Source organism: Spermophilus citellus (genome assembly GCF_964194105.1).
Source record: "Spermophilus citellus genome assembly, chromosome: 13".
Classification (NCBI taxonomy): domain Eukaryota; kingdom Metazoa; phylum Chordata; class Mammalia; order Rodentia; family Sciuridae; genus Spermophilus; species Spermophilus citellus.
Window position 1 is genome coordinate 64765674 of NC_138193.1, and position 18607 is coordinate 64784280.

The 18607-nt window shown below is 36.9% G+C and overlaps 1 protein-coding gene across 1 annotated transcript; it reads left to right on the forward strand.

Annotated features, from left to right (window-relative positions):
- Positions 1–502: 502 nt before the first annotated feature.
- On the forward strand, positions 503–17190 carry CCT4 (chaperonin containing TCP1 subunit 4). Its single transcript, XM_081264320.1, has 14 exons — positions 503–772; positions 4252–4304; positions 5242–5331; positions 6811–6919; positions 7768–7910; positions 8920–9041; positions 9348–9480; positions 11308–11447; positions 13645–13741; positions 13824–13934; positions 14042–14172; positions 14636–14870; positions 16475–16588; positions 16974–17190. Exons 1-14 carry the CDS (start codon positions 646–648, stop codon positions 16986–16988), a joined length of 1620 nt encoding a protein of 539 aa, XP_081120446.1. The 5' UTR covers positions 503–645; the 3' UTR covers positions 16989–17190.
- Positions 17191–18607: the final 1417 nt, after the last annotated feature.

The window sequence follows — 18607 nt, forward strand, 5'->3', positions numbered from 1 at the left end:
CTGGCTTTGAAGTCGCGATCCGCCGGCCTCCGCCTTCCAAGCCGCTGGGATTACAGGCTGCACCACCGCGCCCGCTTAACCTTAACACCTAAAACAAAGGAAAGCATTCATCACCCATCGCAAATCGTCTCCTTCAACCCCCTTTCAAACTGAATAAAATGGATAATAATGGATAATAAAATAGGAGTCAGGCGCACGGCTGAACAAAGGGAAACTGAACTAGCAATTCCGCAGAAGACTGAAGCGCGCACGGCCGCTACTATAGGACCAGCCGCTTAGAGGAGGGGACCTCAGAGTCGAGGAGGGTGGAGTAGGAGATGTGGTGTCCACAACACTCGCCTATAAAAATGGCGCGCTGTCATTGTGGCATCGCGGGAATGCGCCCTACCGCGCCTGCAGCCCCCACTCTCCTAGTGCGGGATCCCGGCGCTCAACCACCTCAATCGGCGCGCGGCGGCCAGCCTCTTACGTCAGGCCGGCGACGCGCCACTAGACAGGCCCCTTCTCCACCTCCGCCCCCTCCCGGCGCCGGCGCCGTTTTCTGGAAGGTTCGTGAAGGCAGTGGGCACGTACCGTTAGTCCGGCCGACCTGAATCCGCGTCCATCCGTCCTTCCTGAACTCCGGCAGACTCAACCAGGTTTGCCATGCCAGAGAATATGGCACCCCGAAGCGGGGCGCCCGCTGGGGCTTCTGGCGGCCGAGGAAAAGGCGCCTATCAGGACCGCGACAAGCCGGCCCAGATCCGCTTCAGCAACATTTCCGCGGCCAAAGGTATCACCCCCGCGTTCCAACCCCAAGCCTGATCCTCGCAGCAGTGTGGGGTCAAGTTCTGCTCTCTCACCCTGAACTTGGGTGGGTATGGCCCACTTCCTGTTATTTCAGGGTGGCCTTTTCCCAGTGGAAGCACTATGAAGGGATTCTTTCTCTGAGAGAGTGTGTGTGTGTGTGTGTGTGTGTGTGTGTGTGTGTGTTTTTAAGCCAGTAATTTCTGACCCTGCCTAAGGAGTGGTCGGAATCCATTCTGGATTTTAGTCGCCCGTTGTTTTCCACCTGGGTTTTGTGTTAATCACGCTGGAGCCGAAAGCAGTTCAGTTCAAACTGCTGAAGACTGCCTGCAGCGGCTCTTTGGGATCTGACGCTTAAAAGTTAATCCTTATTTGCTTATTGAGCCCACTGACCGTTGCTTGCACAGTAATTTTGAGCGTTCTTATTCTTACAACAACGCGTTTAAATAAGTTTTCTTCGGCACAATTATTGGGTCTAATTGGGTAATTTTCGCGTTTAAACGAGGGCGGGACACATTGTATTGTATGGTGTAGGGAACTGACCCATCTTTTGGAGAGTGATTATGGAAAGCTACGTCTGTGTCATCTCTCTAGTCGAGAAACACTTTCTTAGCTCTAAAGAATAGTATGGCAAGTAGTGGAGATCAAAAGACCCTAGTTTCATTCTCTATTTATGTGACTTTGTGATTTTTAATCTCCGAACCGAGATTTCCTTACCCATAAAATTGAAGAGGAACATGTTTGCTTTTTTAGAGTTATGAGGATTAATAGAAATCAAGTTGAAATAGTAAAGTGTGGAAGGAAACGTGAGAACAAAGGCTTAGAGATCCCTTCTGGTTGTGCATTGAGTATAGTGAGTAATTTGGTTTGGAGAATAAGATGACAAAGAAGCAATGAGATTGGAAAGGTAGGCTGGCGCCAGATCTTGAAAGATCTAGTGTCCTGGAAAGTGTTTTTTCTCTGGCAGCTACAGATCATTCTTCAGTGGAATGAGGTAATGACTAATTTGTAGAGTTATTGTTAGGATTAAATGAGAATGTGTATATGATATAATATATGTGTGTGCACATAAATAATACAGATTACACATGTAGGTATGTGGTGTGTATATATCATTCACATATGTGAATGATATGTCACATCTTGAAACTATTTGCTGTCATTAGCCCAAGTGATTGGGAATGTGATGTTGCTAAAATATAGATGCTGAATGGTCAAAGAAAAAAATATTCCTGTTTGGGGCTAATGAGTTGAAGAGGTCAGATTGAGCAGATGCTTAGATTCATTTGGAAGTTCAAGAAATAATACTCCTGGAAATTGAGATTGTTGATTTCATGTATTGTCTATGGAGCCATAATTGAAATTTACGTATATAAGGGTCAAGATGTTGAAAGAAACTGGGGCCATTGGGATGGTCAAACGATTATAAGTTATCGTTAATTTTCAATAAACAAGATACAAAATGCGAAAAATACTCTAACATTTCAAACATAAGGCACCTAGATTATCTAAGAACATAATTTGTGGATCTTAAGTCAGGAGATCTCAGAGCAAAGGGACATAACAAGTTTGTCTGAGTCAGACAAAATCCTTTTGACAAAATCCAACTGAGAAAAACTTCTACCGGGTTTATTTTTACTTTAATTCTGGGGGCCACCACAAAAAAAAACATGAGGATACCATTTATTGAGGAAAACAGCACACACATAAAAGTACTAATAGTTTTAGTACTATTCATCATGAGTCATTTAAGAGCCTGCTTATGCCACATCATTTTTATTAAACTTCCAGTACTTTCAGAAATATAAGAAGTCTAGAGTACTATGTTTATATGAAAAACAGATAATTTTCCAGAGTATTCACATTGATAGATAACAAAGCATTCTAAGTCCCTTTTGTAAAATTGTGGTATACAGGACTAGTATATCACCTGAAATTGTAGTATTCACCAAAGTTTTACAAAATTAGTAAAATACAGTTTTAAAATTATACAATGTACTGCTAAATTTTTAAAGATTATTATTGCTAGGTCATAATCCCAGCAACTCAGGAGAATGAAGCAGGAGGGAATCACAAACTCAAGGCTAGCCTCTGCAACTTAATGAAATCCTGTCTCAACATAAAAAATCTAAAGGGCTTAGGATGTAGTTCAAGGATAGAGCATCCCTGGGTCCAGTCCCCAATACCACCAATAAAATAAGGTGGTGTGTTACTGTTCATACTGTATGGGTAATCCATTTGCTAATTGTGGAGAATAAAAGGAATAGAGACAATCTGTGTGTGAGGTGCAGTGGTATGCAGAAAGAGGGGAAAGAACTACTCATTTGTCCTGGACTTGTCAAAGAAAAGGGGAGAGAATACTATTTCTCAGTTTTAGTTTCGCTCAGAAAAATTGTAAGTGAATTAATAGAAACTTTCTCATTGATAATTAGTAGGAGCATGACTTTGAAATAATAAGTCATATCTAGAGATGTTTCATAACATGCTTTTGTCTTCATTTTGTTGGTGTGTAGTGTTCTATAGCATTTTCAGGAGTTATACCATTGAGGTTTGCTTTGTTGACAGTGTTAATATTAATTTCTTCTGTTAGCCATGAATATATACCATGTTCATATTGCTGAACAAAACTCAAGTTTGGGGTTTTTGTTTGTTTTTTTGTTTCTGGGTTTTTGGTACCTGAGATTGAACCCAGGTGCTTAACCTCTGGGGCACATCCTCAGCCCTTTTTTATTTTATTTAGAGACAGGGTCCCACTGAGTTGCTTAGCGCCTCACCGTTGCTGAGAATGGCTTTGAACTCCTGCCATCCTCCTGCCTCAGTTTCCTGAGCCACTGGGATTACAGTTGTACACCACCGCCCCCTACTAAAACTAAAGTTTTTGATCTCAGAGATATATTCTTGGGAGGGGAGAAAAAGTAAACAAATGAATTAGATAGTAAGTTAGAAAATCTAGTCTTTTGTTGGCTTGTCCTTTTTAAAGGAACAGGAAATAATACAGTCCCCAATCAGCTTATAACTAGATTGTACCATTTTGATGCTTAAAGGAATCCCTAGAATGTATTCTGCCAGAAGCAGAACATAAATACTATACATAATGACTATTAACACAAATGTGAAGCATCATAAACTTAGTAATAAAAAAAGTAATAATTGTTTTCCTATGTTACTATTAGATGTGAATTTTCTTTATACATTTATAAATGATGTAGTTGTAGATGGACACAATACCTTTTTTTAATTTGTTCTTTTTCTTTTTTTTAATGTGGTTCTGGGATCGAACCCAGTGCCTCATAAGTGCTGGACAAGCTCTCAATCACTGAGCCACAACCCCAGCCCAGACATGAATTTTCTCCAGTGTACATAGTAAATTGTTGTATACCATACCCTAATAAGGACAAAAATGATAATTTGAAAGGAGGAACACTGCTTTTTGAAGGGTTAATTTTTTTTCTTCTTCCTTTATAGCGGTTGCTGATGCTATTAGAACAAGCCTTGGACCAAAAGGAATGGATAAAATGGTAAAAAGCTAAATCATTCAATACTTTTAACTAAGCACCATTATTTTTACTACTTAATACAAAGGGTTAAGATGTGCTGTTTAAAAAGTACCTTGTGAGTTCAGAGGAAGGAGAGATTACTTTGAAGTGAACACGACTTAATTCACATTTTGTTGAATGCTTTTTAAAAATGAGAGTCCATACACAAAGTAGTTCTTTGTTTTGTAGTTAAATGAAAAGTATGTCCAGGAGTCAGGACTTGAGTTCAGTGTTCCTGTAGATGATGCCTTGGTAAGGGTCTGTGGGATTTCAACTTGTATGTTGTTGAGTTAAAGTATAAAATAAATACATTTCAGTAACTTGAATGGTACACACTTAGGTTCAGTGCTAGTTAATAACCCCCCCAAAAAAAGAAAACAATATATTCTCTGGATGAAATAAAGATTATTATTTCCTCTTGATTCTAAATTCATATGTCTCCTACCAATGCTTTTGCCCTTTTTAAAGATACTATGAAATAAGCTACTTGTGTTAACCACATTACATGGTGCTATCTTTTTGGAGTTCTGGTAGAAAGGGTGTTTCTCTAATCATTAGTATGAAACCAGAAATCATAGTGGTTTTTAAAAAATTTTTAGTTGTAGATGGACACAGTGCCTTACACGTGCTAGTCAAGTGCTGTACCAGTGAGCTACACCTCCAGCTCCTGTAGCGATTCTTTATAGTGTCTTTTTTGTCCTCTCTTGTGTTTGTATATTTCTTTACTTTCAAAGTACTCTGAACAAAGCCAATTATTCTTTTGTAAAGTTAGGCTGTTCTTAGATTTTTTTTTACCAATGTAAGGAAAGAATTTGAAATTAAACTCTGTATAGACATAAATGAATTTCTCTGAAGTATTAAATTTAATAGAACTTTTGTGGTGTCACATTGAAATATAACTTTAAAAAAAAACTTCCAGATTCAAGATGGAAAAGGTGATGTGACCATTACAAATGATGGGGCCACCATTTTGAAACAGATGCAAGTGTTGCATCCAGCAGCCAGAATGGTAAGTATAATTATAGGTGAAATTTGTGTATTTTAGTATATTGTTTGATATTTGATAAAGTTTAATTTGCTTATTTGGTAAAGAGTTAAATTTGTTTATTTGGTTACATTATAGCATTTAAACATGGTAAATTTTTTTCTTTATGTTAACTAGGTACGATTTTAAGAAAATTGTGTATCTTTTCAGGGTGATGCTGGTAAAACATGAGTTACCTTGTCCTTGTACATAAGAATGTGCTGTACAGTTGAGGAGGAGAAGATAAAAACATAAATTATATCTTTTTTTAGTGTAGATTATTAGTATAATGAGCATTAGCTGAAAGATAACAAAACAATTTGTTTTTGTAGTGCTAGGGATTAAACCCAGGACTCCACAAAATTCCAGCCAAACAGACAACAGAATAATTTTAATTGTGTATAAAATAAATTCTGTCAAAATTTACACTGACATTTATTTAAAATACTGATTTAACAAAGGGTCAAAATTGTGATTCACATGTCAAGTGAGAAGTCATATTGGTGGGGGGGTAATAAAAGGCCATATCTATTAAAATGTTGTGGTAGGCATAGTTTGTCTGCCTGTAGTCCAGGCACTCATGCTGAACCCGAAAAATTCCTTGAGTCTAGTCGTGGCAACATAGTGAGATACTCATCTCAAAACAAAAGACCCTTTAATTTTATAAAGATGACTTTTAAAAATAATCAGATTGTGCTCATATGAGGTAGGTTCTGGTAAGCTTGGTAAAGGACTTTAAACTGATATTTCATCCTTATCTGGAATGCCTCATTTCATAACTTGCAAGACTGTGTGGTACCTATGATACAATTTTCATACTTTTTGGTGCTGGAATACTTTACTGTTGATGTGTATCCCCTCAGCTTCTCAAGTTGCTGTGATTATGTATGCCACTCTGTCTGGCAACATCAATGCTTTGGGTTTTTTTGTTTGTTTTCACTTTGTTTTTTGAGACAAGGTCTCACTAAGTTGCAGAGGCTGGATTTGAACTTGAGATCCTCCTGCCACAGACCCCCGAAATGCTAGAATTACAGGCATGCACCACTGTGCCCAGCCATTGATGCTTTTTGACAACGTGTGTGTGTGTGTGTGTGTGTGTGTGAGAGAGAGAGAGAGAGAGATGCTAGGGATTGAACCTAGGGCCTTGTGCATGCAAGGCAAGCACTCTACCAACTGAGCTATATCCCCAGCCCGATGACAACTTTTCAGAGAATTTTTTAAGAACTTCTCTTTACACCACAATCTGAATCAGAAGTCATAATATGGCCTTATATAAAATTTTATAAGAATGTCTTGTACTACAAATGTACAGCTTTCATTTTAAAATGAAATCCAAGTCAGACAACAAATTAGAAGGCAAGAATTATGTTGAATCTTTAATTTCAGTTTGTAATTGATGTGAGAATTTGATGTTATTGGGTTCTCATTTTTTACTGAGTCATTTGCCATGTTCTGTTCACTTAGCTTGTGGAGCTGTCTAAAGCTCAAGATATAGAAGCAGGAGATGGCACCACATCAGTGGTCATCATTGCTGGCTCTCTCTTAGATTCCTGTACCAAGCTTCTTCAGAAAGGTAGGTAGGAGGTAATTTATTACTGAATAAAAAAGCAGAAAAGATTTTAAAAATTTAGAGGAAGCCAAATTATCTTAAGTAAAATAATACTGATTTGAAATAGTTACTCTTTTTACCAGGAAATTTTAGATTTTGCTGTTTTGCTTCTGGTTTTTGCCACATTTCTTTTTTCCATATAGTACTCAGTAGAGTTTTACTTTTCAGAAATGAAGAGGTGGTATTATTTTTATTAATCTTAGATTGTGAGATAAGATATGATTTGGGAGGGAAAATGAGGGTTCTTTGGTAAATAGTGCTTAATCATAGTAGTGATTTTCCTGTTACTCTTATTTATTATGTAGACGTGTGATGTTTTGAAAAATATAAAACTTGGTCTCAACCTTCAGTATCTACATGAATTTGTTTCAGATTAAGTAGAAGTAAATTATTAGCCAAGGTTAGCAGTTAAATTTATATAAACCTTGATGTTTCTAACAGAAGCATAAATTAGTTTGTATTAAGAATATTTGTGGAGGCTGGGGCTGTAGCTTAGTGGCAGAGCGAATGCTTGCCTAGCAGGCAGGAGGCACTGGGTTTGATCCTCAGCACCCACATAAAAATAAACGAATAAAATAAAGGCATTCTGTCAATCTTAAAAAAAAAATTTTTTTTAAAGAATATTTGTGGACTGGGGATAAATATAACTCAGAGCTGTAGCACTTGCCTAACGTGTGAGGCCCTGGGTTCATTCCCCAGCACCACAAGAAAGAAAAAGTATTTGTGAGTGATATTTTAATGAGTAGAAAAATTTTAAGTCATGACATAGATTATCTGTTACAATTAAATAACTAGACTTTCATAAATGTCAGGAATTCATCCAACCATCATTTCCGAGTCATTCCAGAAAGCTTTGGAAAAGGGTATTGAAGTTTTGACTGACATGTCTCGACCTGTGGAACTGAGTGACAGAGAAACTTTGTTGAATAGTGCAACCACTTCATTGAATTCAAAGGTGAGACAAGCCCGATGGAATGGTTAAGTCTTGAGAGACTAGGTAACTAAATTGTAAAACTAAATTGGATTAAATTATGAATTTAAATTATCGATAGGGCTAACAAAAGAGAGTAATATGTATCAAGCCCATTTTTGGTTTTTAGTTATAGCTTTAAAGCAGTGATGAACTTTTACATTTTGGGGAACATTTATAATATAAAAATTTCGGTATTAAATCCACATGTTCATTTTCTTTAAATGTTAAGTGGAAAGCTAGATAGTATTAGTGACACTAAGTGATGTTGAATACTCCCCAGAACTAATATGGCATAATGGTTACAAGCACTAGTTATAGAATCTACACCGTTCATGTTCATTGCTGGCTTCACAACTAAGTTGTGTGACTTTGGGCATATGACTTGGCCTCTGTTTTAGTCCAGTTGTTAGTTCAGTGGCAGAGTGCTTGCCTAGCATACACAGGGCCCTGAGTTCAGTCTTTGGCCCTGGAAAAAAGAAGAGAGTGAGTGAATGAGGTTAATAATATGTGAAGTGAGGGCTGGGGATATAGCTCAGTTGGTAGAGTGCTTGCCTTGCATGCACAAGTATCTGGATTAGATCCCCAGCACCAAAAACAAAACAAATAATATATAAAGTGCTATAGCCACTTCCTGTATGTAATGAGTGACCAATAAATGTTAACCATTAGCTGTTTTGCCAGCCCCTCAATATTACATGCATAACTTGATCACATTGTTTATTTTAGGTAGGAAACCTCTATATAAAATTAGTAGGGTGCTCTTTTGGGTATCCTATAAAACTTTTGGTAATCGGGACAGTCCCAAATACTATATTAATTTTTTTTTTAAAAAAAAGGAAAAACAAATGGGTATTTTTAGTCTGTGCCCCTGGCTGAACAAGGCAATTTTATATACAGTGTCCAATCATGTGGTTTTATTTCCCCATCCCACCCAAAAAAGGAGATAAGAATTCAAGCTGGTTTTTTTTTTTTTCTTTTTCAATAATTTTAGGTTGTCTCTCAGTATTCAAGTCTGCTTTCTCCAATGAGTGTAAATGCAGTGATGAAAGTGATTGATCCAGCCACAGCTACTAGTGTAGACCTAAGAGATATTAAAATAGTTAAGAAGCTTGGGTAAGCATCTCTATAAGTCTCTTATAACTTTCATATTGTCAAAAATAAATCTAGTTAAATGAAAAATACCTAGATGAAAGTCACAAAGCTTGCTTTCTTGTTTTCTTTTCTTGAGAACATATGTTCCTATAGGAATCTCAAACTGTTATTTATATTCCCTTATTATGGTAAGACAATAGAAAATCAGAGTATTCTGGGAATGGGATACTAATGTGAGGCTGATGATTGGATTGATGATTTTTAATCTATTCAAGACTGGTTAAACTTTCAGATTTTCACCACTTCTATTTTATTTTTTCCTTTTAGTGGAACAATTGATGACTGTGAATTGGTGGAAGGACTAGTTCTCACCCAAAAAGTGGCAAATTCGGGCATAAACAGAGTCGAAAAAGCCAAAATTGGGCTTATTCAATTTTGCTTATCTGCTCCCAAAACTGATGTAAGTAGATTCCAAATGAAACTGGTTTCCTTTTTATTGTTTGACTTTTTAGTAACTGAGGTGTTTATTCATTAAAATAAAGATAGAAAATGCTACTGGATGTAGTGATACATGTTGTAATCCCAGCTGCTCAGGATGCTAAAGCAGGAGAGTTGTATTTGAGACCAGCCTAGGCAACTTGGTGAGCTCGGGTCTCAAAAATTAGAAAAGGCTGGGCACAGTGGTGTATGCCTGTAATCCCAGTGACTTGGATTGAGAGTTCAAAGCCAGCCTCAACAACTGAACAAGGCTTTGTCTCTAAATATTTAAATAGGCTGGGGATGTGGCTCAGTGGTTAAGTGCCTCTGGGTTTAATACTCCCACCCCCACCCCACCCTGTACCAAAATAAATTTTTAGGAAGGGCTGAGGATATAGCTCACTGGTCTCAATCATTCCTCATCACCTTTAGAAAGTGCGGCGGGGCGGGGGGGGGGGGATGTTGATACTAGTGATTAAAAAAAAAAAATCTTGGCCTGGGTAGCTCAGTGGTAAAGTATTGCATATCTTATGCAAGGCTCTGGTTTGATCCTTAACACCAACAAAACAAAGACCTATAAATCTCAAATGGATCCATAAACTGAGACAAAAATAGTGTTGTTATCACTGGTGACAAGTCTGTAGCCTTAATTGAATAATCATTGAAATTCTGTGATATACTTCACATTAGAGCATAAATTATGATTGGAAATATGTTACAATGTTTGTGGAATTTTCAGATTCTTTCTAGCTTTTTCAGAACAGGAACTTCACCTGTGCAGTTGCTACCAATGTTTCTTATAAATGGAACCTTAAATCAGTTTGCTTATATACATTATGAAGAAATTGCTTTTTACTTAAGATAGTCCAATATCTATTAGTATGAGTGCCATTCTCTCAAAGAGGTGGTTAACATCTCAAGATTTGCTCTCATAATTCCTTATGCTACCATACTGGTTTCCTGTTTTGTATTTTGTCTCTTTAAAGTTTCACCCATACAAAAATTAATGTAGTTTAATGTGGTAACATAAAGGGATTTGTCCTTGCTACTTCTCAGCATATCATTACTTATTCATTTATGGTAGTGCGCATTGAACCCAGGGGCACTTAAAACACTGAGCCATATCCCCAGTCCTTTATTACTGATTTTGAGACAACAGGGTCTCGCTGAGTTGCTTAGGGCTTCACTAAGTTGCTAAAGCTGGCTTTGAACTTGCCTAAGCCTCCCAAGTGGCTCAGATTATAGATGTGCACCGCTGTGCCCTGTACAATTTTTGAAAAGCCATAGAGCAAAACAGATGCAACTGAAGCTGTTTATAGGTGAGTATGTGTGTGTGGAGAGAGAGAGAATATTTATGTGAAAAAGATTGCCATTCCTTACATGATTATCAAAAATGTTTTGGGTTTTTTTGTTGTTTTATTTTTTTGGTATTAGGGATTGAACCCAGGAGTACTTTACCACTGAGCTATATATTCTGTTTTTTATTTTGAGACAGGATTTCACTAAGTTGCTTAGGGCCTTACTGTATTATTGAGGCTGCCTCAAACTTATGATTTTCCTACCAGACCTCTGGAGTTTATAGGATTACAAGTAGGTGCTGAGCTTTAAAATTTTTTTATAAGACAATAGTGGGTATAGTTGAGTAAAAGAGTGAAGTGTGTGTATATGTGTATTTTTCCAGACTTTTCTATGTATGTCTATTGTTTTGTATGATTTTTTCATTGACTTTATATATAATTTTACTTATAATTCTTCTGACTTGAAATCTCTTTAACTGTACATACTATTAATAAGTTCTTTTTTTAAACAGATGGATAATCAAATAGTAGTTTCCGACTATGCCCAGATGGACCGAGTACTGCGAGAAGAGAGAGCCTATATTTTAAATTTAGTGAAGCAAATTAAAAAAACAGGATGTAATGTCCTTCTGATACAGAAGTCTATCCTAAGGTGGGACTGTGTTTTGTTCATCTCTTAATTATTATTGGTTTTGGATAACTACTAGCTGATTCCCAGAGTATCTTGCAGGCCAGGCAAATGTTTTACCATTGAACCAGCCCTAACTAGCATTTCTTTACTTTTTCCCCCCTTATTTTTTTTTTTTTTTTTTACTAGTGCATTATAACTACACAAAATACTGTGATTCCCCCACTAGAGTTTTTTGTTTGTTTTTGGTTTTGTATTTTTAAGAAATGGTGAGCTGAGTAAGTCACAAGAAACGTAGAGTGAATCTAAATCTATATTTTAGAGCATTATTATATTTTTATTAATAATAAAAAATGGTGGGCTGGGGTTGTAGCTCAATGGTTGAGTGCTTGCCTTGCATGCATGAGGCACTGGGTTCGATCTTTAGCACCACATAAAAATAAATAAGTGAAATAAAGGTATTGTGTCTAACTACAATTAAAAAAATAAATATTACAAAAAATATTAATAAGTGGTTTCTTGAGCTGGAGTTGTAGCTCAATGGTAGAGTGCTTGCCCAGCATGTGCGAGGCACTGAGTTTGATTCTTAGTATCACATATAAATGAAGGTCCATCGAGAACTGAAAAAAAAAGAAAGAAAGAAATTTACTCAATTCTGTAATTTTTTTTAAAAGGTGTTTTCTTTTCCCTTTAGTATAATATGGGGTATATAATCTTGCTGGACCATGGTTTTGTTTGGTATTGGGGATTGACCCCAGGGATACTTTACCACTGAGCTACTACATACCTAGTGCTATCTATCTATTTTATCTATTTATATATTTATTTATTTTATTTTATTTTATTTATTTTTTTTTATTTTTTATTTTTATTTTTATTTTTTTTGAGACAGGGTCTAAGTCAGTTACTTAGGATGTTACTAAGTTTCTCAGGCTGGCTTTAAACTTTCGATCCTCTGGTCTAAACCTGCCTCCCAAGTTGCTAAGATTACAGGTGTGTACCACCAAGGTCTTTAATAACAAGTAAATGAAATCCCTTGTTTTTTAAAAGCTAAGTTGCATGCAGTTGGGCTCACCTGTAATCCCAGCTACTCAGAAGGTTGAGGCAAGAGGATTAAAAGTTCAAGGCCAGGGCTGGAGTTGTAGCTCAGTGGTAGAGCACTTGCCTATTAAGTATGAGGCACTGGGTTCAATCCTCAGCACCACATAAAAGTAAATAAATTAAAGGTATCATGTCCATCTACACCAAAAAAAGAAAGATTAAAAAAAAAAAAGTCCAGGGCCAGCCTGAGCAATTTAACAATATTGTTTAAAAAATAAATAAATATCAAAAATTAAATTTTTAAAATTTTATTTTCCTGGGAATGTTTAGATAGTAAATAGATCAAAGGAATTCTCCAAAGTGTGAACTGATCCCTTTTTTTCCTCCTTTGATATTTTCTTTCTGACAGGTAGGCACATTCCTGTTTTCCTCCATTGGTTTGTTATACCAGAAAGTACTATGGATATTTTTGTAGAGTCCTTGGTGGGCAATTGGAAGACAGTTCCAAGTTATATAATAGCTAGTGACCTTGAATAAATGGCACCTAAAACTCAATCTGCAAGTTCAACAGAGATAATTGAAACAGATAGTAATATCTACCTTTTCAGTGTCATAGGGTTGTTAAAAGGATCCTTCCAGATAATTTGTGGGAAAGTGTAAATTTCTAGAGTCTGAATCACATTTCTAAATTCATGAAGTATCATTAAACTTTGAATTACAAAAATGCACTTATTAACAAAAATGATCTAATTCTCTCGTGGTTTGTGGTATTGGGAGAAAGTCCATTTTAAAAAGTTTCACAGTTGTAATAATTTTCAGTAGAATTGGAAATTGATTTTAGAATTTTGAACTTAATGTAAAAATTGGCCATATGAACAACATAAAATAATTTTAAAGCTTAAAAGCTATTGAGCCGGGCATGATGGTGTACACCTGTAATCTCGGAGGCTGAGGCAGCAGGATCTCGAGTTCAGAGCCCACAAAAGTGAGACTCTAAGCAACTCAGTGAGACCCTGTCTCTAAATAAAATACAAAATAGGAATGGGGATGTGGCAGTAGTTGAGTGCCCCTGAGTTTCAATCCCAAGTAACCCTCCCCACAACCCCTCCAAAAAAAAAAGCTCTTGAATAGCAAAATGTATTTTAATTAGTATTAACTAAATACTAATTTTGTATTTTAGAGATGCTCTTAGTGATCTTGCGTTACATTTTCTGAATAAGATGAAGATTATGGTGATTAAGGATATTGAAAGAGAAGACATTGAATTCATTTGTAAGGTAAAATATTAACATCTGTTTATGTAGAGTGTTCATTGATCAAATCAATGTGATAATTTGAGGATTTGATTCTTTGATTCAGACAATTGGAACCAAACCAGTTGCTCATATTGACCAATTCACTGCTGACATGCTGGGTTCTGCTGAATTAGCTGAAGAGATCAATTTAAATGGTTCTGGCAAACTGCTCAAGGTAACTAGTGTTTATTATGATAATTACCTTTCGTTCACCTGGGTTGGTTTTAGGTTTTATTTTTCATCTTTGCCTCAGATACCTAATCTGAAAGTTGTTTACTAAAGATTACAGGCTGTGCAAGCCCTGGAAAAACTGTTACAATTGTGGTTCGTGGTTCTAATAAACTGGTGATTGAAGAAGCTGAGCGCTCCATTCATGATGCCCTGTGTGTTGTTCGCTGCTTAGTGAAGAAGAGGTAATGTAAATGTTAACATTAACTAAATAATATTTTGAACATTAAAACTTCTATATTTGGGGCTGGGGTTGTGGCTCAGTGGTAGAGCGCTTGTCTAGTGTGTGTGTGAGACACTGGGTTCAATCCTCAGCAACCACATAAAAATAGAGAAACAACATTTTGCTGGGCACAGTGGCACACACCTGTAATCCCAGTTATTCAGCTCAAAGATTGAGACACGGCAGGAGGATCACCCAGATAGCTTCGGCAACTTGGACCGTGTCTCAAAAAAAAGAGAGTTGGGGATATGAGTCTGTAGTAAAGTGCCCCTGGGTTCACTTCCCAGTAATCCATATGTTCCCCCCGCAAAAACAAAACAAACAAACAAAACTATATTTTGGCTTTTTTTAAAGTATAAATCATAAATTATTAAAAATAGCTTTCTGTTGGATTAAAATAAGCTAAACATATTTTGTATTTTCAGGGCGCTTATTGCAGGAGGTGGTGCTCCAGAAATAGAGTTGGCCCTACGATTGACTGAATATTCACGAACACTGAGTGGCATGGAATCCTATTGTGTTCGTGCTTTCGCAGATGCTATGGAGGTCATTCCATCTACACTAGCTGAAAATGCTGGCCTGAATCCCATTTCTACAGTAACAGAACTAAGAAATCGGCATGCCCAAGGAGAAAAAACTACAGGCATTAATGTTCGAAAGGTAATAGCAAAAGTCCTTTTAATTATTGCAGAACATGTTAATATAAAAACATTGAAAATCTTATGATTGTAATGGAAGGCTTTGTAGTGAAAAGTAGTATTTTTTTTTTTAATTTAAAAATGAGATCTGCTACGGGTTAATGATGCCTTTGAGAATGAAAATGATGCCTTAATTGGGAAATATTATTTGTTTATTAACTCTGCCACTTATTAATGGTTTTTTTAGCAAGATATTTAGTTCGTGCTTCAATTTCCTCAGTTGGTAAAATAGAGATAATAATGTCAGATATGTTGTGAAGACTAAATGTATTACTAATACTGCATAAATACTAACCATTTCTCCTGTGCTTGAGCATCAGCTGGTTTAGTAATATAAACACTTGAAACAGCAATAATATTCCCCTTTTTAATTAATGCTTAAGTGAGGCAATATGTGATGGGGGGAAACTAGTAATCCAAGACGTTATTTTTTGAATAGTACAGAACTCCACAGGACAGTATGACCTGGTTATGAAAAACTTCTATGATTATACAACTTTGGTTAGGGGATGAGGAAATTTCAGAGAGGGGCATACTGGTATACAGGGGAGAGGCCAATGTTGGTGATATAGTAAATACTAAAGTTGGAAAGATAAAAAGCTAGAATGAGAATACCCTAGAGTATTGAGACAGGCATTTTTCTTCCAGTGGTTTAGAACCAGTAAAATTTTGTAAGCAGGAGGGTAAGCCAATGCAAAGTTTTGGGACTCTTTTGGGGTGGTTTTTTTTGTTTGTTTGTTTGTTTTGTTTTTTTGAGGCTGAGATAAAAGGGATTAGAGTGGTGGGGTAGGATTGTAGTTCAGTGATAGAGCTCTTACCTGGCATGTATGAGACAGAGGGTTTGATCCTTAGCACCACATAAAAATAAATAAATAAAGATCTTGTATCCATCTACAACTAAAAAAAATTTTTTTTAAGTATTAGGATGGTGTAGTAGAGACTTTAAGATAGGAAATAGGAGATGTAAAGGAATAGTAGGCCAACTTGGCCTGATTAAGACTCACCATTGATTTAAGCATTGAAGGTTAGTTATAGGTGGATACAATATCTATTTTATTTTTATGTGGTGCTGAGGATCGAACCCAGTGCCTCACGCATGCTAGGTGAGCGTTCTACCTCCGAGCTACGACCAAGATCTCAGAATTTTTTAACTACTATAATAATCTACCTAATTTTGTTGGGATTTTTTTAAGGAAACCATATCTAGAAGTTGTTCTGGAGTTGGCTGGGTGTAGTGACACAGGCCTGTAATCTCAGTGGCTTTGGGGTCTGAGGAAGGATTGTAAATTCCAGGCCAGCAACGTCATGAGACCTTAAACAATTTTGTGAAACCCCATTTCAGAATGCAAAGGTCTAGGGATGTAGTGCAGTGGTAAAGTGCCTCTGGGTTAAATCCCCGGGATTAAAAAAAGATGTAGAAAAGAGCTTAGAATATCTTACCTTAGCCTTACCTAGAACCAAGAGAAAAATAGATTTGAAAAGGTCTTAGCATACTGGTGACAAGTTGGTTGGTTGCTAACGTATAGAATTACAAACACTTTAAAATCAACTTTTGGTGATTTGCAGGGTGGTATTTCTAACATTTTGGAAGAAATGGTTGTACAGCCCCTGTTGGTTTCAGTCAGTGCTCTGACTCTAGCAACTGAAACTGTCCGGAGCATTCTGAAAATTGATGACGTGGTGAGTATATATATGTTGTAAATTGCTCTACAAGTTTAGTTTTAATGATAAATGCTTGCTAATTATGAAAGTTATAAGCTTATAGTGTTTTTCACCTGTACAAATGAGAGAGAACCTGGTGCAGTTGTACACTCATGATCCTAGTAACTCTGGAGGCTGAGAAGGATGGCCAGTTCAAGGATAGCCTGGGTAACAGCAAGTTCAAGGACAGCCCAGTATCAAAATAAAAAACAAAATGGACTGGAGATACATGTGGCGCAATGTTAAAAGTGTCCCTGGATTCAATATCAAGTACCAAGGGCGGAGGGGTTGAATAATTGAAATAATTGAAACATCTTTCAAATTTAAGATATAAGTTTTGAAACCTAAATTTTTTTCTTTTCAGGTGAACACTCGATAATCTGGATAACATTGGCTGGCTGGCACCATTTTGGCCACCAATTACTGTGATTAAAGTGGAAGACGATGGCCTTGGTGTTCCTTGTTTTCTGGAAGATTGTTCCTCTGACTTCCTGGGCTTTGTGTTCTAGTTTGCATTTGCCTGAAATTGTATTGAAACACTTCAATGAAAAAAATTAAACATTTGGTTTCAAACAGGTTAATTCCCTCCTGATGTTGTATCAAGTCTGTTAATTCTGAAAAACATCTTCCACCCCCCCAACCCGCCAAAAATGTTTGCTTTTACACTGATTTTTTTTTTTTTTTTAAGCTGTAGGTGAACACAGTATCTTTATTTATTTTTATGTAGTGCTGAGGATCGAACCCAGTGCTTTGCACGTGCCAGGCAAGCACTCTGTCACTGAGCCACAATCCCAGCCCATACATTTACTTTCTTAAGGCTTAATCCTGGGTACATTCCTCAATCCATATTCTACTTAGATCTATTCATTGATGTAATTTTTAAAAAAAAAGTATTTAGAAGGAAAAAAAATGTCCAGTGTACTTAACACTGATAAATGCCCATTGGTATAAAAAAAACCATGAAAATCTCCCTTTACAATCTCTTACCTTTCTCTAAGAATAACCACCGATCATTCTGGGATTCCTTCTATAAATAAAAGTATATGCAGAAATGGGGGTGTACCTCAGTTACAGAGTGGTAGCCTAGTATGCACAAGGCCTGTGTTCAATCCCCAGTACCACACACAAAAAACACGTATGTAGGATCAAAAGGATTTTTTTAATCAGGTTGTCTTGTTCCAGTTTTAAACATTGATTGCCACTGTATCATCCAAGCATCATTGTCTCATCATGAACAGTGTAAGATCCAACTAGTCTTTCTCCATGTTTTAGCCACTTTCTGCCCGTTCCCCACACATTTTAGCTAGTATACTTTTTGTTGGAGTACCTTGATCACAAACAGGGCTGGGGCAGTGCATGAGCTTTGTTTACACAGATGGTAGGCAGAAATACTGTGTGGAGGGATGATAAATCCAATCTAGTGTCTGTCCCTGTAAGGACAAAACACTGCTCTTTTTGTGAGGGAAGTAGTCCAGGATAATCAACATGCTACCTGGTAGCTTGAGTGAGCAGCTATGAACTAATTATGTGTAATCCTTTTTGATACATTTGTATATACATGGTCTCAAATGGAAGGGGATAGAAGATTTGAATAGCACAATTAGATAATATTCATTTATTAGAGTCAGAGGATTCAATCAACTTTCTCTGATCATTTAATGCAAGTAGACATTTATTTTTTTTAAAGAGAGAGTGAGAGAGGGGGGAGAGAGAGAATTTTTTTAATATTTACTTTTTAGTTCTCGGCGGACACAACATCTTTGTTGGTATGTGGTGCTGAGGCTTGAACCCAGGCCGCACGCATGGCATGCGAGGCGAGCGCGCCACCGCTTTAGCCACATCCCCAGCCCCGCAAGTAGACATTTATAATGAAAAATAATTAGCCAGGTGTTGTGGCCCACGCCTGTAATTCCAGCAACTTGGAGGCTGAGGCAAGAGGATCAAAAGTTCAAGGCCAGCTTCAGCAGTTCAGCAGACCCTGTCTCAAAATAGAAAATA